This window comes from Neltuma alba, unplaced genomic scaffold (genome assembly GCF_004799145.2).
Source record: "Neltuma alba isolate B1F8T4 unplaced genomic scaffold, ASM479914v2 tig00010473_pilon, whole genome shotgun sequence".
NCBI classification, from domain to species: domain Eukaryota; kingdom Viridiplantae; phylum Streptophyta; class Magnoliopsida; order Fabales; family Fabaceae; genus Neltuma; species Neltuma alba.
In genome coordinates this window covers 16,289-37,202 of record NW_021635361.1, presented here as the reverse complement: position 1 = coordinate 37,202, position 20,914 = coordinate 16,289, and the positions used below count along the sequence as shown (strand labels likewise).

Sequence of the window (20,914 nt, the reverse complement as noted above, 5' to 3'; positions counted from 1 at the left end):
CTTTTCCTATGAAAATTTCTTGCATTTAAAGTTAATAGGTTTGGTTTAGTGGTGGGTGGTCTCAATTCTCAATGGCAAGGGTTATATATATATATATATATATATATTAAATTCATTGTACAAAATTTTCAAGAATATTAAACTCCATATCAATGGAACATTTCAATAGCCAGTAGTAGAGTAAATCAGATTAGAAGCTTTATTTTGCAAATAAAATATGTCTCTTGTGTTTCTAATAAAATGCTCAACAAATAGTTATTGTTGAATAAGCATACTATAACTATAATTAATACTACATATCTTTATTTTTTTTATATTGAAAAAAACATTGTTCCTAACTTCCTATCCTGTGTTGCAAGTTGCAATCAAATGAGACACAGAATAATGGTTTATATAAAATACAAATAATCATTAATAATAGTTAGTTTAAGTTTATTTTTAAAATCAATTGGGTCTTAAATCAGTCTTGTAATTATATAAAAAATTACAAATAAAAAAGCTTTATAATAATATATTTTCTGCTTAATCCAAATTAACCAAAGGCCATTATCCAATGTACTCTCACTTGTCTTGTATATAAGAAAATTTATTATATAGTTTATATTTTGTGTTTAACAGTGTCTTAAATGTGATTGTCTTTAAAAAAAAAATATGTATGCCTAGCAAAAAATTATTATGAATCACCTATTCTTATTTATAAGAGACTCTCATAGTCTGTCTAATTTAAATGTTTATTGAGTACAAATATTTTCTTATTAGAAACTTGTTTAAACCAAATATAAACATTTCTTCCATCAAAATTTTGAATCTAGATTTACCAAATTCCTTCTATTAAATATAACCTCCTTGCTTAAGCCTTTTTCTTTTAAGAATGAGCTTAGTAGTTGAGAATTTGTTTTATTTTTTATTCTTTGCTAATAATTGCACATTCCATATGTCTTCCTCATGTTGTTGTGTTGTCTGCCTCCGGCCTCTATAAATACACAAACTCTCCTCTCTTCCCTTCACTTCTCTTTTTTCTCTCTCAAGCCTTTCTTCAGAGCTCTCAATCTCATTCATTCATGTGAGTTTCTCTCTCCTAATTTTGTGTCCTTTTTTCATTAATAAGATTTTTTCCTGGATACATGAATTTTTCTTTTCAAAGCATTTTCATAACTGCGATTATTAATTGTTATACATTCTCTGGATTTAGTCCTTTTGCAGTCACAAATTGATTGTTCATAGGAAAAATGGGAAATAAGATGAAAAAAAAATCATTAACACTGAAGATAAAGTGAATTTTATACACAAGTTTACTAATTTTACCTATAAATATTTTTTCACATTTATTGTTGTATGATGGTAAAACATCTTACTCGATTTTTTCACTGTTCTTAATTTTATTTGGGAGAAAATATTTTATTATATATATTAATTTAATTTTAGGAAGCAAAACTGTCACAAATTTTAATGTCAAAATTAAAGGGGAAGACATCGAGGATTGTTTTACTGATTCTATGGAAAATTTTAAAATTAATACTCCCTCCGTCTCTTATTATAAGATCTAATTTTTTAAATAGGTTTGTCCCTTTATATAAGATCTTTTTTTAGTTTGTCTGAACATTCAATACATTATTACCTATTTTACCTCTAATTTAATGTATTTAATATATTCTCTTTTTTTTATTTATATCACTATTATTCTTTCATATTTACCTATTTAGATATAGGGGTATATTTGGAAAAAATTGTATTTGCTACATATTAATTATTTTTAACTAATTTTAACTGTTTTCTTAAACCGTATAATTTAGTTAAAAAGTTTTTATAATAAAAGACGGAGTAGTAATTACTTATAAATTCTTATTTTTAAATGTAATGACAAGGCCATCGTATCAGCCTCATAACTCATAAGTCATAACGTGCACCTCACAAACATGACAATGAAAGGAACAAATAATTCTCCCAAATCAAGCAGCTTTGAAAACTAACATTTAAAAATAACTCTCTCTTTTTTTATTTTATCAAAATTAATAAAATAAGTTATCATCAATGTGTCAAAATAGAAAAATAAGTTATATTTAAAAAGATATTCTTGTAAAATTTCTCATTTTATGGAAATTTTTGCAATTTCGCTAAAAAATTCTTTATTTTCACATTCCACATTTACCCCTATCACGTATATGATATTACTTCGTGTCCCCCCGGTCCCGGCGTCACGCGGTTTCTTCTCTTTATAGTGCTTAGCCCTCTTCCATTTGATCAGATCACACATTGATTTACTCTCTTTCTCTTTCAGACCTTTCAAATTCTCTCATCGTCACTCGTCGTCCCTGACTTACTCAATGGCTGACCGAGTTCATCCGCGCGACTCGCCTCCCGTTTCCGGCGAATCCCAGCCCTCATCTTCTCCGGAGCGCGGCGTCCCCAGGAAACCTACTCCGCCGGGGCCGGCAAAGCCTGTTCCGCCTCCACAGGCTGGAACCTACGTCATCCAGATACCCAAGGACCAAGTCTACCGCGTTCCTCCGTCGGAGAATGCTCGCCGCCAGAGCCACTACGCTCGCCGGAAGAACCGCCGCGGTTCTTGCTGCTGCTGCCTCTGCTGGCTGATCGGTCTCATCTTCATCCTCATCGTCCTACTCGGTATTGCCGCCGGCGTTCTATACCTCGTTTTCCGTCCGAAGGCACCGGACTACACAATCAACAGCATTGCCGTCAAAGGAGTAAACCTCACATCGTTAGCAGCCTCGTCATCGGCGATCTCACCGGAGTTCGACGTCGCCGTTCGCGCCGATAACCCAAACAAGAAGATCGGGATTTACTACGAGAAGGATAGCTCTGTGGAAGTGTACTACAAGAAAGTGATGCTCTGTAACGGCGCCTTGCCGGCGTTTTACCAGCCGTCAAATAACGTCACGGTGTTTCAAACGGTGTTAAAAGGATCCAACATTGAGCTGACGACTACCGATGCGAGGGCTTTAGTGAATGCACAGAGCAAACGGAGCGTGCCGTTAACGTTGAAACTGAGAGCGCCGGTGAAGATCAAGCTGGGTTCCGTTAAGACATGGAAGATTACTGTTAAAGTTGACTGTGATGTAACGGTAGACAATCTAACGGCGAACGCCAAGGTGGTTTCAAAGGACTGTGATTACGGCGTTGATCTATGGTGATTATGAGAAAATATTCTGTGGAAGGAGGTGTTTGGGTATAGGGATAGGATGAACTCGTTTTGGGGATTACGTGTTTGGCATTATATTTGTTGCTTCATAGGTTGTTATATTATTATTATCTGCACATAGATCTTATAAATATATTATTCGGGATAGAATAATACATTTCATGATGATCGTTCATCACGCTTGATTTGGTTCATTGTGATTGTGATTTCTTCCTCCTTGGTTTTTAATTTTCCTTCGTATATTAATTGGTTTATATATGGATGGTTGGAGTAGAGTTCACCAAAATGCTCTTATTTTAATACTCTTCCGATCCTTACTATAGGACTCAATTCTTGAGTTGATTTTGGTTCTAAATATAAGACTCATTTATCATATTTATCAATTTTCTCAAAATTACTCTTATGGATGCTCCCTCAACCATAATCAAGTAAAAAAAGGAGAGGGGGTATTAAGAAAGATGATTATGGTGTTTTAAGAAAAATGTGTCACTTTTCTTATAATTAACTAACTTACCTAATTTTTTTAATCTAATCAAATTAGTTAAATGGGTTTTATATTAAGAACCGGAGGAGTAGAATTTTTTTAAAGAACACATAAAAATAAAAATAATAGTTTAATATCATCCTTCCAAATCTAACCGAGAAAACACTTCCAATAAAATAATTTCCTGCATTTATTGTCAAATCCTAAGGTTTAGTTCACTTGCTCCATATTTCATGAGGAATGTGAATGAATTCTCCCAGATTGAAGAGGATAGAAATTATTTGGCAGAAATATATATAAGCACTATTAAAATATAATAATCTTAAAATGGTTCTTTAAAATATCTTAATTCTTATAAAATATGAGACTTATTTCTGTTGAGTCAGAAGTATTAATATTAAAGTTTTTCTAACAAGTACGTTTTCAGATATTTGAACTTATGTTCTCGTCTTTACGAGAATAAAACTATTTACCATTTCAACAAGAGAGTTTGAAATTAGGTGTTTTTTTGTTAAATGATCTAACCATTAGTGGTCACTATCTTAGATGCTATCATCACTAGTTATTCTTTATTAAATTATTGCCGTCATTGATATTTGGTAGAAATTTCAGTAAAATTAATTGTCACTATTATTGTTGTCATTTGATAAACAGCTTTTTAATTCTAATTAATGGTAGTGAAACGTGCTTTTAAATACTTATATACGTAATGTCAAACATGCACTAAACTAAGATTATTATTTTGTTTTTTCAAACTAAAGACATTAAGATGATTTCGCTACAAAATTTAACCTCATACGAGTTTTTAAATATTCACAATGATTAAGACATTTTGCGATCATTGAGATTTGTATATTTGGAGGTATTTTTGTGTTTTCCATTTTTCCTATGGAAATTTGATTTGAGAAAAGAAAACAAACATATATTTGCGGACATACAAGAAGTTCATTCATTTTGTAATATTATAAGAAGTTTAAATGAATCAGGTTCAAAAAATTCTCACATATGTTTTTTGTGATATGAAATGTGAACGGCATTTTTTTACCAATTTCTCTTATCACATTATAATCTTATGTTTTTTTTTTTTTCCAAAGTAGAAGCAAAGATTAGTGTTTGGCAGCTGGATGTCTATATTAATGAGTCTAAGATTGGGCAAAATGAGGAGAAAGTCTACAAGTTGCTGAGTCATCTTTGGATAGCTGGAATTACATTACGTTCTCAGACTAAAATGGAAGGTTTGAGTTAACTTGTAAGCAATCTATTCTCTTGTACCTAACCAGACATACCCAGTTGTATGACCAAAAATTATTCATGGCCGGGAAATTTGCCAACAAATATAATAATATTAATAATTATTTTTTTCCATAGTAATAATAATATTAACATTAATGTAATCAATAGTGTTATTTTTTATAAGTAAAGTAATCAATACTACCTCCAGTCCTAATTATAAGACCTAGTTGACTTATTTGAGGAGATTAAAGAAGTAAGTTTATATAGTTATTTATAATAAATAATTGTTGTCATTCCTAAAATATCCTTACTAATTAAATATATTGTTAGAACTATCATTATTAGAAGGATTATCTTGAAAAAAAATACATAAATATGAGAGATAAAATGAATTGGAGTCTTATAATTAGAACCAAACAAAAAGTTAAACAGGATTTTATATTTAGGATCAGAGGTAGTAGTTAATTACAATCTAATGAATTACATGTGTGTATTAATTCCTGTGGTACATGAGTCAAAAGACTCGAATGAGTTCACATAAAAGCAGACAAATAAAATGATGATGCCTTTAAATGTATGTACAATGCTTGTGTTATTTAATTATAGTTAATTTAATTTATTTAAACACAGAAAAGTCAAGAAAGGACAAAAAAAAAAGTGATGCTAGGAGCCTATGACAGTAGCAATCGGACGGTGTATTACAAAGTCAAACTAATAATGAAAGCATCAAAGCAAAAAGTCTACAATTTGCTGATTCATCAATATTTGGAATTTATTGCGGACAGAATATCCTAGGATATAATTTCAGAATTCATGGATCTAGGTTTTATATTTTACAATTTTAAAATTTGCATCTTTAAAGCATAAATTGTCAGGGGCTGTGTTGAGGGAGGGTGAAAAGATTTAATTTCTCTTAAATAAGATTGGGTACTCATTTGTGTTGGCAATAAACAAATACTACCTCTGATCTTTAATATCATAACTAGTTTGACGTTTAATTTGATTTTTAAAGGTTTAATCAAATATTAGTTTTAATTAATATACATGATTAGTAGGGATATTTTCTTAATCTACTTAAATTAATCAACTAGCTCTAGAATACTTGAATATATAAAATAACCTATAGAAGAATATGAGAGCTTGAAAGCGAGCTTTCAACTTACAGTTTGAGAAAAGAAGATGAAGATGAGCGGTAGTTAAGACTTGCAGTGTGCTTAGATTTAGTTTATAAGATTAAAAGTTTGCACCACATTTTGTAAACTAAGGTTTAAATAAAAATTGTTTTAAAAAATTATTTTAAGAATTAGAGCCTTTAAGATAATTTAATGGCCCAAAAGCTTAATTCAAATGAAAAATTAAAAAAATAATTATTCAAATTATCTAATTGCGAATAAAAATTGAAAAAAATGATGTAATATTATTTTGAGCACTTGAGAAATTTATGAAAAAGTTTATTCTGTCAAAAATGACTTAAGTAATTTTAGAGCCAATTTCTGGAATCAAAAGGGCTATATTCAAGGGAAAATAGTTAGAATAGTTATTACATAAGTTAAATAAGCTAATTGAGAAAGAAAATCTTCATAAAATATTAAGGATTAATTTATAGAATTAAGGCCTTTTTTAAAAAAAAATTCAAGAAAAGTAGTTAGAAGTTTATCTTTGGCTTGAAAATTTTAGATAAATCATTTTATAAGGTAAAGAATTTAATTGTGAAAGAAAATCCTTATAAAATATAAAGTATGAATGATTAATTTCTAGAAATTATTTCGTGTCTAGAACAATAAATAAGGGATATAAGGGTATTGGAGATATTAGAAGCATTACAAACCCATGGTAGGGGTTAGGCTAATGGAATAGAGTGAAAGAACCCAACCACAAGATGAGATGAGTGAAACATTTGTATCCTTGAGTGGCCTTCTATGCTTTACTCACCTTGGTTAAATTTAGTACTTTGACTAATTTCCTTGTATCAAGGTATTCTATGGATTGTGATTGCTTTGAAGGTTTTGGTTAACTGAATTGTAACACTCATACTTTTAAACTTGCTTGATTTCTTTCTTCTATTGGCCTTGATTTTGTGAACTAGCTTATTGTCGTGGAATAGAGTGAAAGAAACCCACGCACAAGGTAGAGCTCTATCACAAACTGGTTATGTGCTGCTTGAACTTCATTCACTGTCATAATTTTGGTATTTTGTCACTTGAGTTGATATACTTGCTGTCATTATGGCATTTTTGTCGTTAAAAGTGATGTACTGGACCATTATTGTCATACTTTATTGCTATTGTGAGTTCTGTTTTAAGATATTTAAATGTGGATTGTAGTTTGTGGTTGATGAGATACGGTTGCTGTCATTTAAGCTGATATATTGGCTGCCATTGAATCATCGAGCTGTGTGATTTGGATTGCTTGAGACTCAGTTCTGATTACTATTGTGGTTTACTGTCACAAAGCTGTTACTGACTGAATTTTGGAATTAAGCAACGTTTAGCTAGATCACCTGGAGAAAATTGTGTGCGCACTACGATTACAACAACAACAACAAAGTCTTATCCCACTAGATGAAGTCGGCTACATGAATTACATGATGCCATTATGCTTTGTCAACAACCCAGTCCTTAGATATGTTGTTGACCAGAAGGTCTCGTTCAATGACTTCATTAAGTGTTCTTTTCGGTCTTCCTCTATCCCTTTTTATGGGACTCCATATTGTCTGATCTATCCTTCTCACGGGGCCTTCAATGGCCTTCTCTACACATGTCAAACCATCTTAAGCGATTTTCAATCATTTTCTTTTGGATAGGTGCCACATCAACTCTTGCTCTGATATTTTCATTTCGAATCCGATCTTTTCTTATATGACCATACATCCATCCCAACATCCTTATTTCTGCTATCCCAACTTTGTGCTCTTGTTTTCCTTTTATTGCCCAACATTCACTACCGTACAACATAACTGGTCTTATAGCAATCCGATAAAATTTTCTCTTAAGCTTCTCAAGTACTTTAATTGGAGAAAATTCATTTTTCCTTTTCACATGTCCCACCTATAAATTGAAAGTCAAATGCTGTTAGTATGTATCAAGTTTGATTTATACACCATTTGTCTCTTATTATAAGATCTAATTTTTTGCAGTGTAAAAAAAACCAGATCGGACCACTGACCGGTTCACTGGTAACCGGTCAGTGGTCCGGTCTGGTTCATAGGCTAAACCGGGGACCGGTTCAAACTGGATTGAACCGGTCAAACCGGTGTGAACCGGTGAAAACGGTAAAAACTGGTATGAACCAGTAATAAACCGATTTAAATAAATATATTGATATTTATCTTTTTTTTTCTCATTTAACTCATAATATCTCAATTATTATATATTTAAATGAATTTTGATGATGAGTTTGGTATCAATAACTATTAATTTTAGTTATTGAAAAATTATAAAGAACAAAATTCTCAATATTGTTGTACTTTATTATTATTACAATCAAATTCTTATTGTATTTCTTTATATTTTGTTATTAGTAATTATTAGTATTGTTATATTTTGTCATTTTTAATTAAATTATATTATTTTAATATGACCAGTTTGACCTCGAGTTGACCCCGATCTGACCTATTAACCCTTAAACTACTACTTCAACCGGTTCAGTGTCCGGTCCGGTTTTTTGTTCCTTGATTTTTTGAATAGAGTTGTCCCTTTTTATAAGATCTTTTTTGAATTTGTTTAAACATTTAATACATTATTACCTATTTTACTTCTAGTTTAATGCATTTAATACATTCTATTTCTTCATTTATCTCACTATTACTCTCTCACATCTACTTATTTACATATAGCGGTATATTTGGAAAAAAATTGCATTTGCTACATATTATTACTTTTAACTAATTTTAACTATTTTTTTAAACCGAGTAATTTAGTCAAAAGAATCTTATAATAAGGGACGGAGTAGTAAGTTGACTCTTGAGTGAATTTTGTGTGCTTTAAATATACTGTCTAACTTTGGGTTACAATTTGAGTTTTGTGAATTTTCTTCTCCCTGATTCTTGTTTACTGAATAGCTACGAAACTTTGGGTTCTAATTCTGTCACTCTGAAGTTTGGCCCCAAGAAATTGTTGAGTCTAAAAGCAGAGTTACCCTGAATTATGATTCTAATTGATAAGGACTCTTGTTGCTACATCTTGCTGCAATTTGAACATTTGAATGCTTTTATCCTAATCTCACAATTACTGAGTGCACCTCCGGCTTGCTCATGCATTTGTTCATGAACTAGAGATACTTATGAGATATTTCCCTAAATTTTTTGCTGACCAGCTGAGACACATTTCAATTTGCCAACATGCTGTGTGAATCGTATTTTTGAGTTACTGACTACGTTTGACGGCTGGCGCTGCACTTTGAAGTTTGATCTGTCTCCATGTCTTCCAACTTTGTTTAACCACTGGATATTCACTGATTTCAACTTGCTAAAACAAAAAAATCCTGCTCTTAACTTGGTTTTAACTGAGTTTATTTGAGCTTGAGTTAACCGACAGTTCTTTACTTATAAGTGAGTTTGATTAATTGGGGGAGGTGATTTTGCCTCTTGCAGCATTCATTAAGCTGAACACATACTGAATCTTGAAACCTTGAGTTGCTAGAGCATATTTCACTCGCACCTGTGTGAAATTAGTTGGTGAACTTGGTACATTTTAGCCACTGGTTATGCACATTCTCTTGGAACTAAATTTCTGAACTGTATCATCAACATTCCACTGAACTACTCAGTTATGGTCAAGTTGCACAGCAAAACATCTCCTGAACCATATTAAAGGTCAGGGCTCACCTTTATGCCGTGATAATGGTTCTTAGTTTTCCAAGCTTTATTTTGGGAAAACTGATTTATTTTGTACAATGGATAATCACAGGAGAGGTTGAAGAAAGACCATGAGGAAAAAGAACATGAGAAGAAAGAAAAGGTTGATGCTCACCCATTAACTATTAATAATGGTTCTTAGTTTTCCAATCTATATTCTTAAGGACTAATTCTGTTTCCACAACTCATTGTTGCTGGAGAGGATGAAGAAGGAACATGAGGAAAAAGAACACAAAAGGAAAGGAAAGGTGAGCCTTGCCTATAAAGTGGGCTTATGATATTTTGATTGGAAGATGTCATATAAATTGAACGAGCCTCTGCTGTCTTCTTATCTTGGGAGTATCTGCACAATCAGTATAGAACACAAGCTATGATTGTTTCCTGTTCTCCATAGTGCATTTTTATATTACTATTATTTTGGCATACCAGTACAATTTCAGCGCTTTTGGTTATGGGCAAAGCGACAAAAACCATGCATATAGCCCTAATGTGCTCAAATAGTTTATTGATCGAATATGAGCATGGAGAGGAGGCATGAAATGCAATTGAAGTCAACACTTCATTTAGAAAAGGGATTCTATTGGCTGAGTCGTGACAGTGCTTATTTCCATTAGTTCCTAATAGTTTAATATAAAAAATAATGAATCCAAGATTAAGAGATAAAACTCAGTGACTGACTCACTTTTTTTTCCCCCTGGAAATAGTCGCTTACTCTATTTTTGTTTTTTAAAATTAAAGTCGCTTTCTTATTATTAATTTTATAAAAGTGCCGCACTCTTTATGTGAAGTAAGAAGTTGACACATGCTGTACAGAAACTATACTGAATCGATCATGATACATACTCCTCCGGTCCTTAATATAGAACCCAATTTTTGAGTTGATTTTGGTCCTAAATATAAGACCCATTTCTCATATTTATTAATTTTCTCTAAATTACCCCTATAGAAACTCCCTCAATTATAATCAAGTAAAAGAAGGAGAATGGGTATTAAGAAAGATGATTATGGTATTTTAGGAAAAATGTGTCACTTTTCTTATAATTAACTAACTTACCTAACTTCCTTAATCTAATCAAATTAGTTAAATAGGTCTTATATTAAGGACCGGAAGAGTATATGATATATCCATACTTCTAATTTCGAAAAATATAGGATGGACACTTGTACAATACATACTTTCACCAGCTCTTAATATAAGAGTTATATAATTGATTTATAGAGATTTAACAAAACTAATTAAGTTAAAAAAAATTAGTATGCTCGTTATTCCCAAAATACTAATTTTAACACTCTTAAAATACGCAGTACACATAAAAAAAAAATAAATTTAGATTATAGTGAATACTTAAATTTTATATTTATGATCAAAATAAAATTTTCTAATAACTCTCACACGTCCGTAGAGAGTGGTAACTTACATATTACCCTCCGACATTTTGCATAGAACGAAACCTGTTAGCAGTTATATTCCTTACCTAAGACTCCACTTTCCCAAATAAAATCACCCAGCATCCCTAAGGAAGCTGGATAAAAGGATGTGTTCCAAGCAATTCTCTATCCGACAGAGCATTTTCGAAGTTCGGTTCACAAGGATACTGATTCACAGCCAGCTATCTTAATGCAAACACATATAATTGGAAGTTGAACCGAAACCAGGAACCAGAAATGTAAAATGTATTAAGATCTGAGCAAATTTAAGGAATTCCAGTCCCCGTGGTTTGTAAGCATATACATACATGAATGAACAAACAATGAGTGGAAGTCCTGCCTAGCATCCTCTGTTTACAAAATGAATTAAACTACCATTGAAGGCCTAGAAGAAACTTGTTTCATCAATTTAATTTTCAGAAATAAGCAACATCATATACGACTAAATTTTTTAAAATAAACTCAATATGGTCTTGCTATGATTATGGTCAACAGTCCATTTAAATCACAGCATGACTATATTGATGAGCTCCTTTGTTCTCCCCACACAAAATAGGAAAATAAATTAAATGATAATTATTTTTCTGGAGACCAAATTGATGAAACATGCATCTTAGCGATATTATAGTTCATTCTTTACAAAATTGGCACTATACAAGTTCTGTCTCTTTGCATGCATGCCTCTTCACTCTTATCTATCATGAACTCCTCAATGCAGTATCTATTGGTTCCGTTTTATTGTTATGGGAGGAAAGCAAGCAAACCCAACCAGCATCTTTATTTCTTACCTTCCATCACTCCACGTAAAAATGCCACCTCCAATGGACTGGCGTCTGAAAGTAAAGTTCATTCACGTGTTCGACAGAATTGTCATGCAAGTTTTCTCATGTCATAAAAGATTTTTTCTTGTGATTAGACAGCTTCAGATTGTGCCTTCGATTGGTTGTCTTGAGGTTGAGAATTCAAATGGCCATCTTGAGACATGGAATTAAGTCGACCGTAATGAATTTTAGCATCATGAATCGCTTGTTGAAGTTCGGCATGCATCTTAACACAACACCCAGCAAAATTATTTAACTGGCCAAGAAATCTGATCAAACTTGCTCGAAACCTATCAAAACCTGATACCCAGTCCTCTGAAGCATCATCTCCTAATAAATTGTCTTGAGAATCACTACCAATATCAGCCTTCCAAGTTGTTGTATGAGGATGATTTACTCCTTTTCTATGGTTCTTCTCCTGACGTGGCAAAAACCGGGCAGTTTCACCCGCTAAACTCTTTATAGAATCTGTAACATCCTTGGTAGGTAATTCCTTGAGCTTTTCAAGCCAGAAACCACAGGTGGCATATATAGGAGGGCCAAACTTTCTCAGTGGGGGAGTTTGATACCTTCTTTTTCTCTTGGATGATTTTTCTTTAAGCAGAACACATTTGCAAAGCCATCCATTTATGGACTCAAGATAAGACTTTTGAGCCTCAATCCACTTGGCAAAACTTGATGACAGAGAGCGGAGTTCATTTTCAAGATAGGCAGTTATCTGCCTCCGTAACTCAGATTGCATGGTCGTTCTAGCATGATTATTGTTATAGGCTGCTGATATGATCTGAAACTGACGCTTGTGGCATTCGAACATCACTTCCCACATCCGATTTAACCTGCCATCAAAGTGAAGCAACAGTTAGAGCACAAGCAAGAAGTTTAAATTAAAGATACAATATATATATATATATAAACAGTATATCTCGTGACATGAGTAGCCTATTTTATCCTAGTTATCCAAATAATATGAGAAGATCAGAAATACTGCATCAGTATGTTACAAAGCCTGCAATTTAATATCATTCATAATTGCAGATGAATGACAATTTGCTGCCTATGAGAACTCACTTTTCTCTTTCCCCCCTCAGAGTTCTAGGCTGTGTCTTCCCTCATCATTCAATTCGTCTCTCTTTCCCCCTCCTTTGTTTCTATCTTACTCCTTACATCCTATCCTGTTTGCAACCATTGCTTTGTGTGTGCGAGTGTGTGTTGCATCAAATATACATTATGCAGACACGTTTAGACATCTTCACTCTTCACTCTTAAAGAAAAGTCAGCAGTGATCTTCTCCCTAGAGCAGAACTCTGGGCCCCATGCAGAATTTTCCTTCTGACCTTGAAGAGCAAAGAGTAATAAAAAGCTATTAATTGCAGCAACTGGGAAAGGAAAATGCGGAAACTAGTCTCTCACACCAGAATTACGTTAAAGTGTTGGCCTATTTTAATTTTATCTCACAATTAAAACTGACAATGACTTATAAACATCGTATTTTAAATTTTCAGCTGGATGATCAAAAATTAATAGCATACAATTCAGTACGCGGCCTTTTTAAGCTTTTGATTAAGTTTGCATTTGATAATTCGTAGCCTTTATCAAAATATTTTCTGACAAAAAGGCTTACGGCACAGTTCTTACAAAGTGTTATTATCAAATCTAAATATATAATGCATCATAAAGCCAATTCATGACGGCATGAAACATGCCCTCTGACCAAAAAGAAACCAGAGTCATACCCTTCAATCAACTCCTCAAGTTGTGGCTGAAGCTCTTTGTCCCTTAGTTCCTCAATCCTCTTTGATATAGAGTCTATCCGGTGAATTGCAACTCTAATTCTTGAATGTAGATCCTTGACTGTAGCACGCGTTTTATCAATTGTAGCAGTCTTTTCTCCTTTTGATTCCATGTGTCTCAAGGTTTTGCACTTCATGTCATATTCCTTTCTCACCAACCCACTCGCCTGAAACGCCCATTGGAAATGTTAGTCTGACCTCCAGCTCACACTTGCTAATATGTTTAGAAAATCCACATCAAACAACTTTTCAAGATCTGATCTAGTCTGCTCCATCAAATGCATGATAATCAACATGCAGCTGCACTTATCATCTGATTATTTAGATTTCAGCCCATCTCCAAATAGGCAAGCAACATACCATAGTAATGCTCAATGCATACACGGTTCAATAGCTGTGCCAAATACCCAGAAGAAGCTTGAGACAAAATTTAAACAACATATTACTGAGATCTCTCCGACAAGCAAGTCAAAATATTAGGAGGCAACATCAACACAGCAAAAATGTTGATGCTGCAATGAGAAAGGATAATTTGTTTCGCTTCTCAAAATTAGGTTAGTACTAGAAGCATCTCCAAGAATGTTGTAATATCAAAATGAAAGTAGCATTGTTTACATTGATCGAGTCTTAGAAATCTTTCGGGAGCTGTTAGGCCACTATATGAGCCCATCTAATTTTATTTGCAAACCATGTTATGTACAATCAACTAGCCTCCCTCTGCTTTAGTTTGGGATAGGGCTTTCATAGGTTTCCTACCAAGGGGAGGCAAAAGGGAGGCATATAAGTCAGTAAAAGTGACACAATCACTTCATCCCCTGTTTTTACATGGTTTAAAAGCAGAAAGCTGTCCGGGTGCTCATCTCCGTGGCTTAGCATGATATATTTGCGTTATTGATTACAGATATTAACATATAGAATTCACCAAGCATTTGTCTATAAAAAACGAACTTGATAGAAGTGTTGAAGCATATGAGAGAGAGAGAAGGAGAGTGCAATGAAAAGCCTTTCATTAGAATAAGATGAGAGGAATATCACGCAGATTTCTCAAGTAAAAGATTGGCAGGATGGAGTCCTCACACATTTGGAAAATTTTTTACAGAAATTTACCAGAAAACCTTGCTTTTCAGTTGCATTAACTATATGAAAATTTTATACGTCAGAAAAATGTTAATCTACTCATAAGCTTAAAACAGATGAACCTTCTTGAAATTTCTTGTTCAGTTTAAAAAATAAAGTCTTCCCCTTGGCCAATCCTCACTCTCTCCATTTTGTTAAGAAATAAGCTAGCCCATAAATTTTGGAGAAGGTCAAACTATGCATTTCAGAGGTTTGGGCATGGCCAAGGAGCGTGGAATTCTGTAGAGATGTAAAAGACCGGAAGTTGAGCCATTTCTCTTCTTTTTTTTTTTAAATATAAAATTAGAAAGGCCAGCAACAGGTTGAAAAGAAAGTAGTGCCATTTCAGATTATTTGCTTACCAACAGATACAAAATCTTCAGGAAAAATATTGTAATGTACAGTGCAATCTGGGAAGTGATGCTTGGAATCCAAAACCTACTCAACACTGAGAAACTGTAGTCTATACCAGTAAAGCAGACTCGCCCAAAAAAAAAAGGGAAAGAGAAACAAAAGAAAAGAAAAGGAAATGGTCACTCATACTCTATCACCATATCAAGTAACCACCAGAAAATGATATATATAACTCCGACGCTTGGATAGAAATTAAAGTTATTTCCTCCGATCCCTAATATAAAGCACTTTTAACTACTTCACTGGAATTTTTTGGGAAAAAAAAAAAAAAAGTTAGCTGCATAACTAAAATTGTGTAAAAATTGCTTTGATTTCTATCTTTACCCCTGCAAATGCCGCAAATTTGAAAAACATGTCTCTATTCCCTCACTGGAAATTGAGAAGGGAATATTTGGAATAAAGCAATTAATGCTCCACAAACATGTGCAAAGCGACTTATATTTGGGACCATGAAAGTATTTTAAAAGACAGCCTGTATATGGGACTGGAGAGAGTAATACTCAAGAATAGGGGAACATGGAAAGACAAGACGAAGGGGAGAAAATGAAGAATAAGATGCCTTCTTTAAATGCATTAACCATACACTGTTCTGACTTCGTTACCTGCTTTGGACTTCTGTTGACAATTTTTCCTTTTTAAAAGTAGAGAAATGAGATGCCTTCTTAAAAAAAAAAAAAAAGAACCTAACTTTTCAACTGAGAAACACATGGTGTCTGTTATTGTGCAGAATGTAATGTTTTCCTTTAAAAAAATAACAATCATATAAGCTTCTTTTTTCAGTCCAGTATTTGACTAGGTAGATAGGAGGCTCTCTTAAGCCTGACTCCGATAGCTGCTCTTCAAGGTATTGCTTGTCAACGCTTAAGCCAATTAAAGGTTTTGAAGAGAGAACTTCAGGCCCTAGTTTAAGATCTAGAACCACACTTCACAACACTCTATTACCAGAATGTACCATACAGAAAATAAAACGAACACAATAATTGCTGAAAACATAAAATACACACAAATACCTTCACTTCGTCAAAAAGCTTCCTTTCCCATGCATATAGTCTATCCAAGGTTGACGCGTGACTTCCAGAATTCATACAAAAATTATCAAAGAGATTACTTGTGACGTCCTCCATATCATCTTTTGAGTTTGCTCCTAAAGGATTCCTAGATGAAGAGGATCTAGATGATGTCGTCCTATGCCATGTTAAGTACTTAACCGAGTTTTGAGCAGGTTCTGGGAAGATAAAATGAGAGAATTAAATATTGAAATCCAGAAACAGATATTACTTAACTCTCAGTAATCTCTCCAATGCTAAATCAATGGCAGCAATGTTAGAACATTTAAAAAAGATCCAATTAATTTAATTTTCACTGTATTTTCCTTTTTTCTTTACTTAGATAAAGTCACCAAACTAGAGTAACTTAAATAAACCAGAAGATCTCTAAATGGAAATCAAGGGAAAAATGATTTAAGAAAATACCTTTATTATGAATTCTTAAAAGTGGACACTTTTACAACGCAAGACCAAAAAGGAAAGTTCCTTACACATGTTCTATATAGATCAACGTTATCCAAAGTGAGTTATACTTTCACTAATAGTCTGGAGAATGAGAAGAAAATGCTACTTTATTATACTCAAAAAGAAGAGAAAGACGAAAAATAGGTTTTTATAACATTAAATAACAAAAAGTTGAAAAGAAAGAACATCATTCATATTTCCTTACAAACTACTTACATATACGATAGTATAGCCATGGTGAAGATTCCAGAACACCCCATAATTTCTTCAATAAATTCCAATTTACCTAGGTTTAGCAATAGAATATAAATAATTTCTATAATGGAAAATACGCACTATAAAGTCCTAAGGAATACTATCTGAATGATGAAGCAGCCATTCATGAGAAATTGCAAGCTAAAAAGGTGAGAAAAATACCTTCTGTAATTTGACTTGGGTCTTCACCACACAAGAAACATGCCTTCCAAAATGAAGATGTCACAGAACCATCTGCAAAAATAAAGGAATCTCTTATTAGTTTACTGAGCATTTCAGGTATAAATGAGTAAAGCAGTAATGGAATACATATATTCAAAAACCTTAATATCCCTGTGACTGTAAGCTTGAACTACAAATGTTTTTTAAAACACAAGTAAAAGAAGATATTTGGTAATGTAAATCTACCTTGATCTGATAAATGAAGTTACACAGGAACTATCTGTAGGATATTATCTTAAGAAGTCATGCTAACAGGTTGCTGCTTACAAAAATATTAAACGCATTCTTTTCATCAAAAAGCATAACTTCAAAGGGAAAGCGGATGCCATTGAAATCTTTAGCATAAGTTGATACAAATATATTCACATTTCCAAATTACAAAACTATAGCTGATTTATATAATCAATGCTAAAGTCACACACTAACAATTCCATTGTATTTTAACATTATGTTCATAAAAACTAATCATATGTACATTGCCCACATGATAAAGACAAACAGAAACACACGAAAAAGATAGTTTTCTTTGTTTTTTTGGGGGGTCGGGGGTGAGGGGATAGAGTTAGGGAGAGAGAAATTACTTTCTTTTGCAGGGAACATTGGACGAAAATGCAACTTATTTGCTTCAAGCATTCTTGGAACTTCTTTACCAGATTCAGAAGCCCTTACAAACAGGATTTCAATTTCTTTCATGCTTGAAAAGAAATCCTTAGGAGCAACTTTATCTTCATTGTGATTTTCTTTTTCCACTGTTTTATGTATTGCCTTAGTAAGGATAGCCTCAGTGGATGTTGCCTTCAATGGTGATACACTAGCAGAATTGCTCTTCTCTCCATTTGCATGTTCTTCAGAAAGTTGGTCCCTGGTCACAGGCTTGACTGTGGTGGGTACAGTATCATCATCTACATTGTCACCAACTCTATTATTAAGATTTTCAAATCTTCGAACTAAGGTATCTGTGGCAGGCTCCTCATCAAACTCATCTTCAGATTCCTCAGAGTCTTCCCTTCCATGGCAAGAGATCTTCTCTTCATCGTCTTCCAACTCAGGAATTCCTTCCTCTTCCCTTAGTCGTGTTATATCATCAGCATTCCCCATATCTTGGTACATGGCTTTCCCTTCTTGAAAAGAAAATTGGTGGTCAATAGGATGGTAAAGACCAAAGAAATCCCATGGTGAATCTGCAGCAGGAAGAGAAGAATCTTCAAATGCTGACACATCTGCCCTGCCAGTAGAACGTGGCGTGGCACTTTGTGGAGTACCTGATGACGCTACTACACCTATTATGGGTTCAGGTGGTTTTTCTTCAACTTTTTTAGAAGAGCTGCTGCCAAATTTCATATGATTTGCCTGGAATTTACTAGAGATAGGAGGAGAGGGCACTGGAGAGAAGGTTTCAGCTGCATCTATTCGCTGTGACGCAGATGGTGAAGAGAATGAGAGGTGGGACAAGGTCTTCTCAGTTAATGCAAGTGGCTCTGGTGTTGCATTAGTGGAAGTGTATAATGAAGACTCAATTGGTGCTTCAGGTTCAGTGAATTTTCTCAAAGCCGTTCCAGTATTTTTCAGTGACTGGACATACGAAACATGAGCAGCTGCTAATGAGCATCGGCCATCAAGTGCTTGCCTAACAAACTTCTTCCTTTCACGGCAGAGCTGCAGTGCCTTATCATCCTCCATTTTAGAGCTTGAGGTTCCCATTACTACAGAGTACAGACGTGGCTTCAGCTTTTTCTTTGCATAGAATTGCAGGGAGATAAGCCTCTATCTGAAAAGAAATTCAATATCAAACATATTAGAGAAGCAATGAGGCATCAACCATATGATAGCAGACAAGAGAACTAACCTGTCAAGAATTGCCAAAAGAAAAAAGAATTAAAAAATGCCCTTATAACCACATAAAGGGTTCTAAAAGATAACAAACAAGCAGCTGCATCACAATTAAAGGGTAAATGGACATGTTATGGTCAAACCCAAGAAATGTCTTCATCAATCTTAATCAGGATACATGCAATCCAAACGTGTCAGACTGATAGCATTGAAGAAAACCCTAGTTACTGAAAACATCACACCACAAATCGCTGAAGTAAAACCATCCAATCTTCAAGATATCACATTAGAAAAGGGGAATCTGACCAATTTCCAAACAATTTTGTGGACCCTATACCATCTGGAAAAGAGGAGGGTTAAGGGGGAATAGAAAGGAGTAGAAAGGAGTAGGAAAAGGGGAAAAAGAATAGTTGGAAAAGCCCTAAATAAGAAACATAAGGACCAATGCATGAAATCCGATAGCATGCTCCAATTATCCAGTATTTCATACTACCAGAATACAGAAACTAGTTGGACATGGGTGGGTGAAAATTTAGTACTTAAAATCAAAATCAACCCCCCCCCAAAAAAAAAAAAAAAAAAAGATCCAAACTGCCGAGTGAAAAGGCAAAGGAAAGCTACAAAATTTAAAAAACGAACTTTCACCCACTCCTTTTCCTTTTCCCTTAAGCATGGAACAAGAATCGAACCTACAAAAGGTATCAGATTGATCATCACTGCACACCGACAAAACCGGATCTTCTCCCTATTAAACCAAGCGCTCCACGTTTTTGGTCCGGAGAGATCACACAGAGGGGGCGAAAAAAGGGAGTACAGTAAAGTCCCAATGGGAGTCACAATACTTGCAGACGCAGTAAGCAATGAAATAAAGCAGAAACACGCATTGAAGAAGAATTAGAACAATTTTGAGTAAGGGACAGAAAACTCAATCACAAATCGGTAGCCGAAAGCTGGCGAAAACCTCGAGAAATTCCAACCCGTTGAATAAAATTCAGATACAGTTCGGATAGCAAGAACAGGCCGAATTCCCCCAAAAGCAAGAATTAGAGTGAACCCAAAGGTTAACAGAAAAAGAATTAGAGAAAGGAATTCAATAAAGTAGGGGAAATTTCAGCGTACCGAGGCAGCAGTGAATCAGAGTAGCACGCCAACAACCTGGATTTCAGCGAAGACGCATGTAAGAGAATCATTGACAGAAATAGATTTTAGAGAGAGAAAGAGAGAGAGTATTTACAGGGGGGCGCGAGAGAGAGAGAGACTAGACTGATAAAGAAAGAGGGAGACGAATCTCTCTTTCGGTCCATGGCCACTTCCATGCAAAACGCACATAGGAACGCAGACATCTTTGGTGTGAACAGTGGAGCCCATTTCGGCGGGTCCCACTCCCTGAGCTGAGCTGATTGCCCTCAGGAAGCGTGAGGCTCACGCGCTAAAACGGTTCATTTGTGAGAAAATTTCTTTTGTTGCTTTCTCGTAAAAGCATCGAGCCCCACTCCACAAAGATCTGGTACCAAGCGCTGGAAATCTTTCTATGCTAGTGTAATAGGGCAAAAGTACAATTTTCATCATAATCTTATTTCTCATTTCTCAAGTATAATTTTGTCTCTAATATTTTAGTTGAACAATTTTGCCACTAATCTTATTTTTTAGATACAATTTTATCTCTGATTTTTTTTGGTATAATTTTGTGTCTAATCTCTCGGTGCAATTTTAACCCTGAGGGACAAAATTGCACCCAAAAAAAGACAAGGGTCAAAATTGCATCATTGTAAAAATCAGGGACAAAATTACACCT

At 34.1% G+C, this 20,914-nt stretch overlaps 2 protein-coding genes across 2 annotated transcripts; one reads left to right on the top strand and one right to left on the bottom strand.

Moving 5' to 3' along the window:
• The first annotated feature begins 2,278 nt into the window (after positions 1-2,278).
• On the top strand, positions 2,279-3,416 carry LOC114756756 (NDR1/HIN1-like protein 13). The gene has a single exon (XM_028945696.1). The coding sequence runs from the start codon at positions 2,325-2,327 to the stop codon at positions 3,150-3,152; it is 828 nt and encodes a 275-aa protein (XP_028801529.1). The 5' UTR covers positions 2,279-2,324; the 3' UTR covers positions 3,153-3,416.
• Positions 3,417-11,386: 7,970 nt separating this feature from the next.
• Positions 11,387-20,369, bottom strand: LOC114756753 (nitrate regulatory gene2 protein). The gene is made up of 6 exons (XM_028945691.1): positions 20,239-20,369; positions 17,871-19,057; positions 17,230-17,301; positions 16,312-16,526; positions 13,715-13,938; positions 11,387-12,817 (listed from the first exon to the last, which is right to left on the bottom strand). The coding sequence occupies exons 2-6, from the start codon at positions 18,988-18,990 to the stop codon at positions 12,073-12,075; spliced, it is 2,376 nt and encodes a 791-aa protein (XP_028801524.1). The 5' UTR covers positions 18,991-19,057; positions 20,239-20,369; the 3' UTR covers positions 11,387-12,072.
• Between the last annotated feature and the right edge of the window lie 545 nt (positions 20,370-20,914).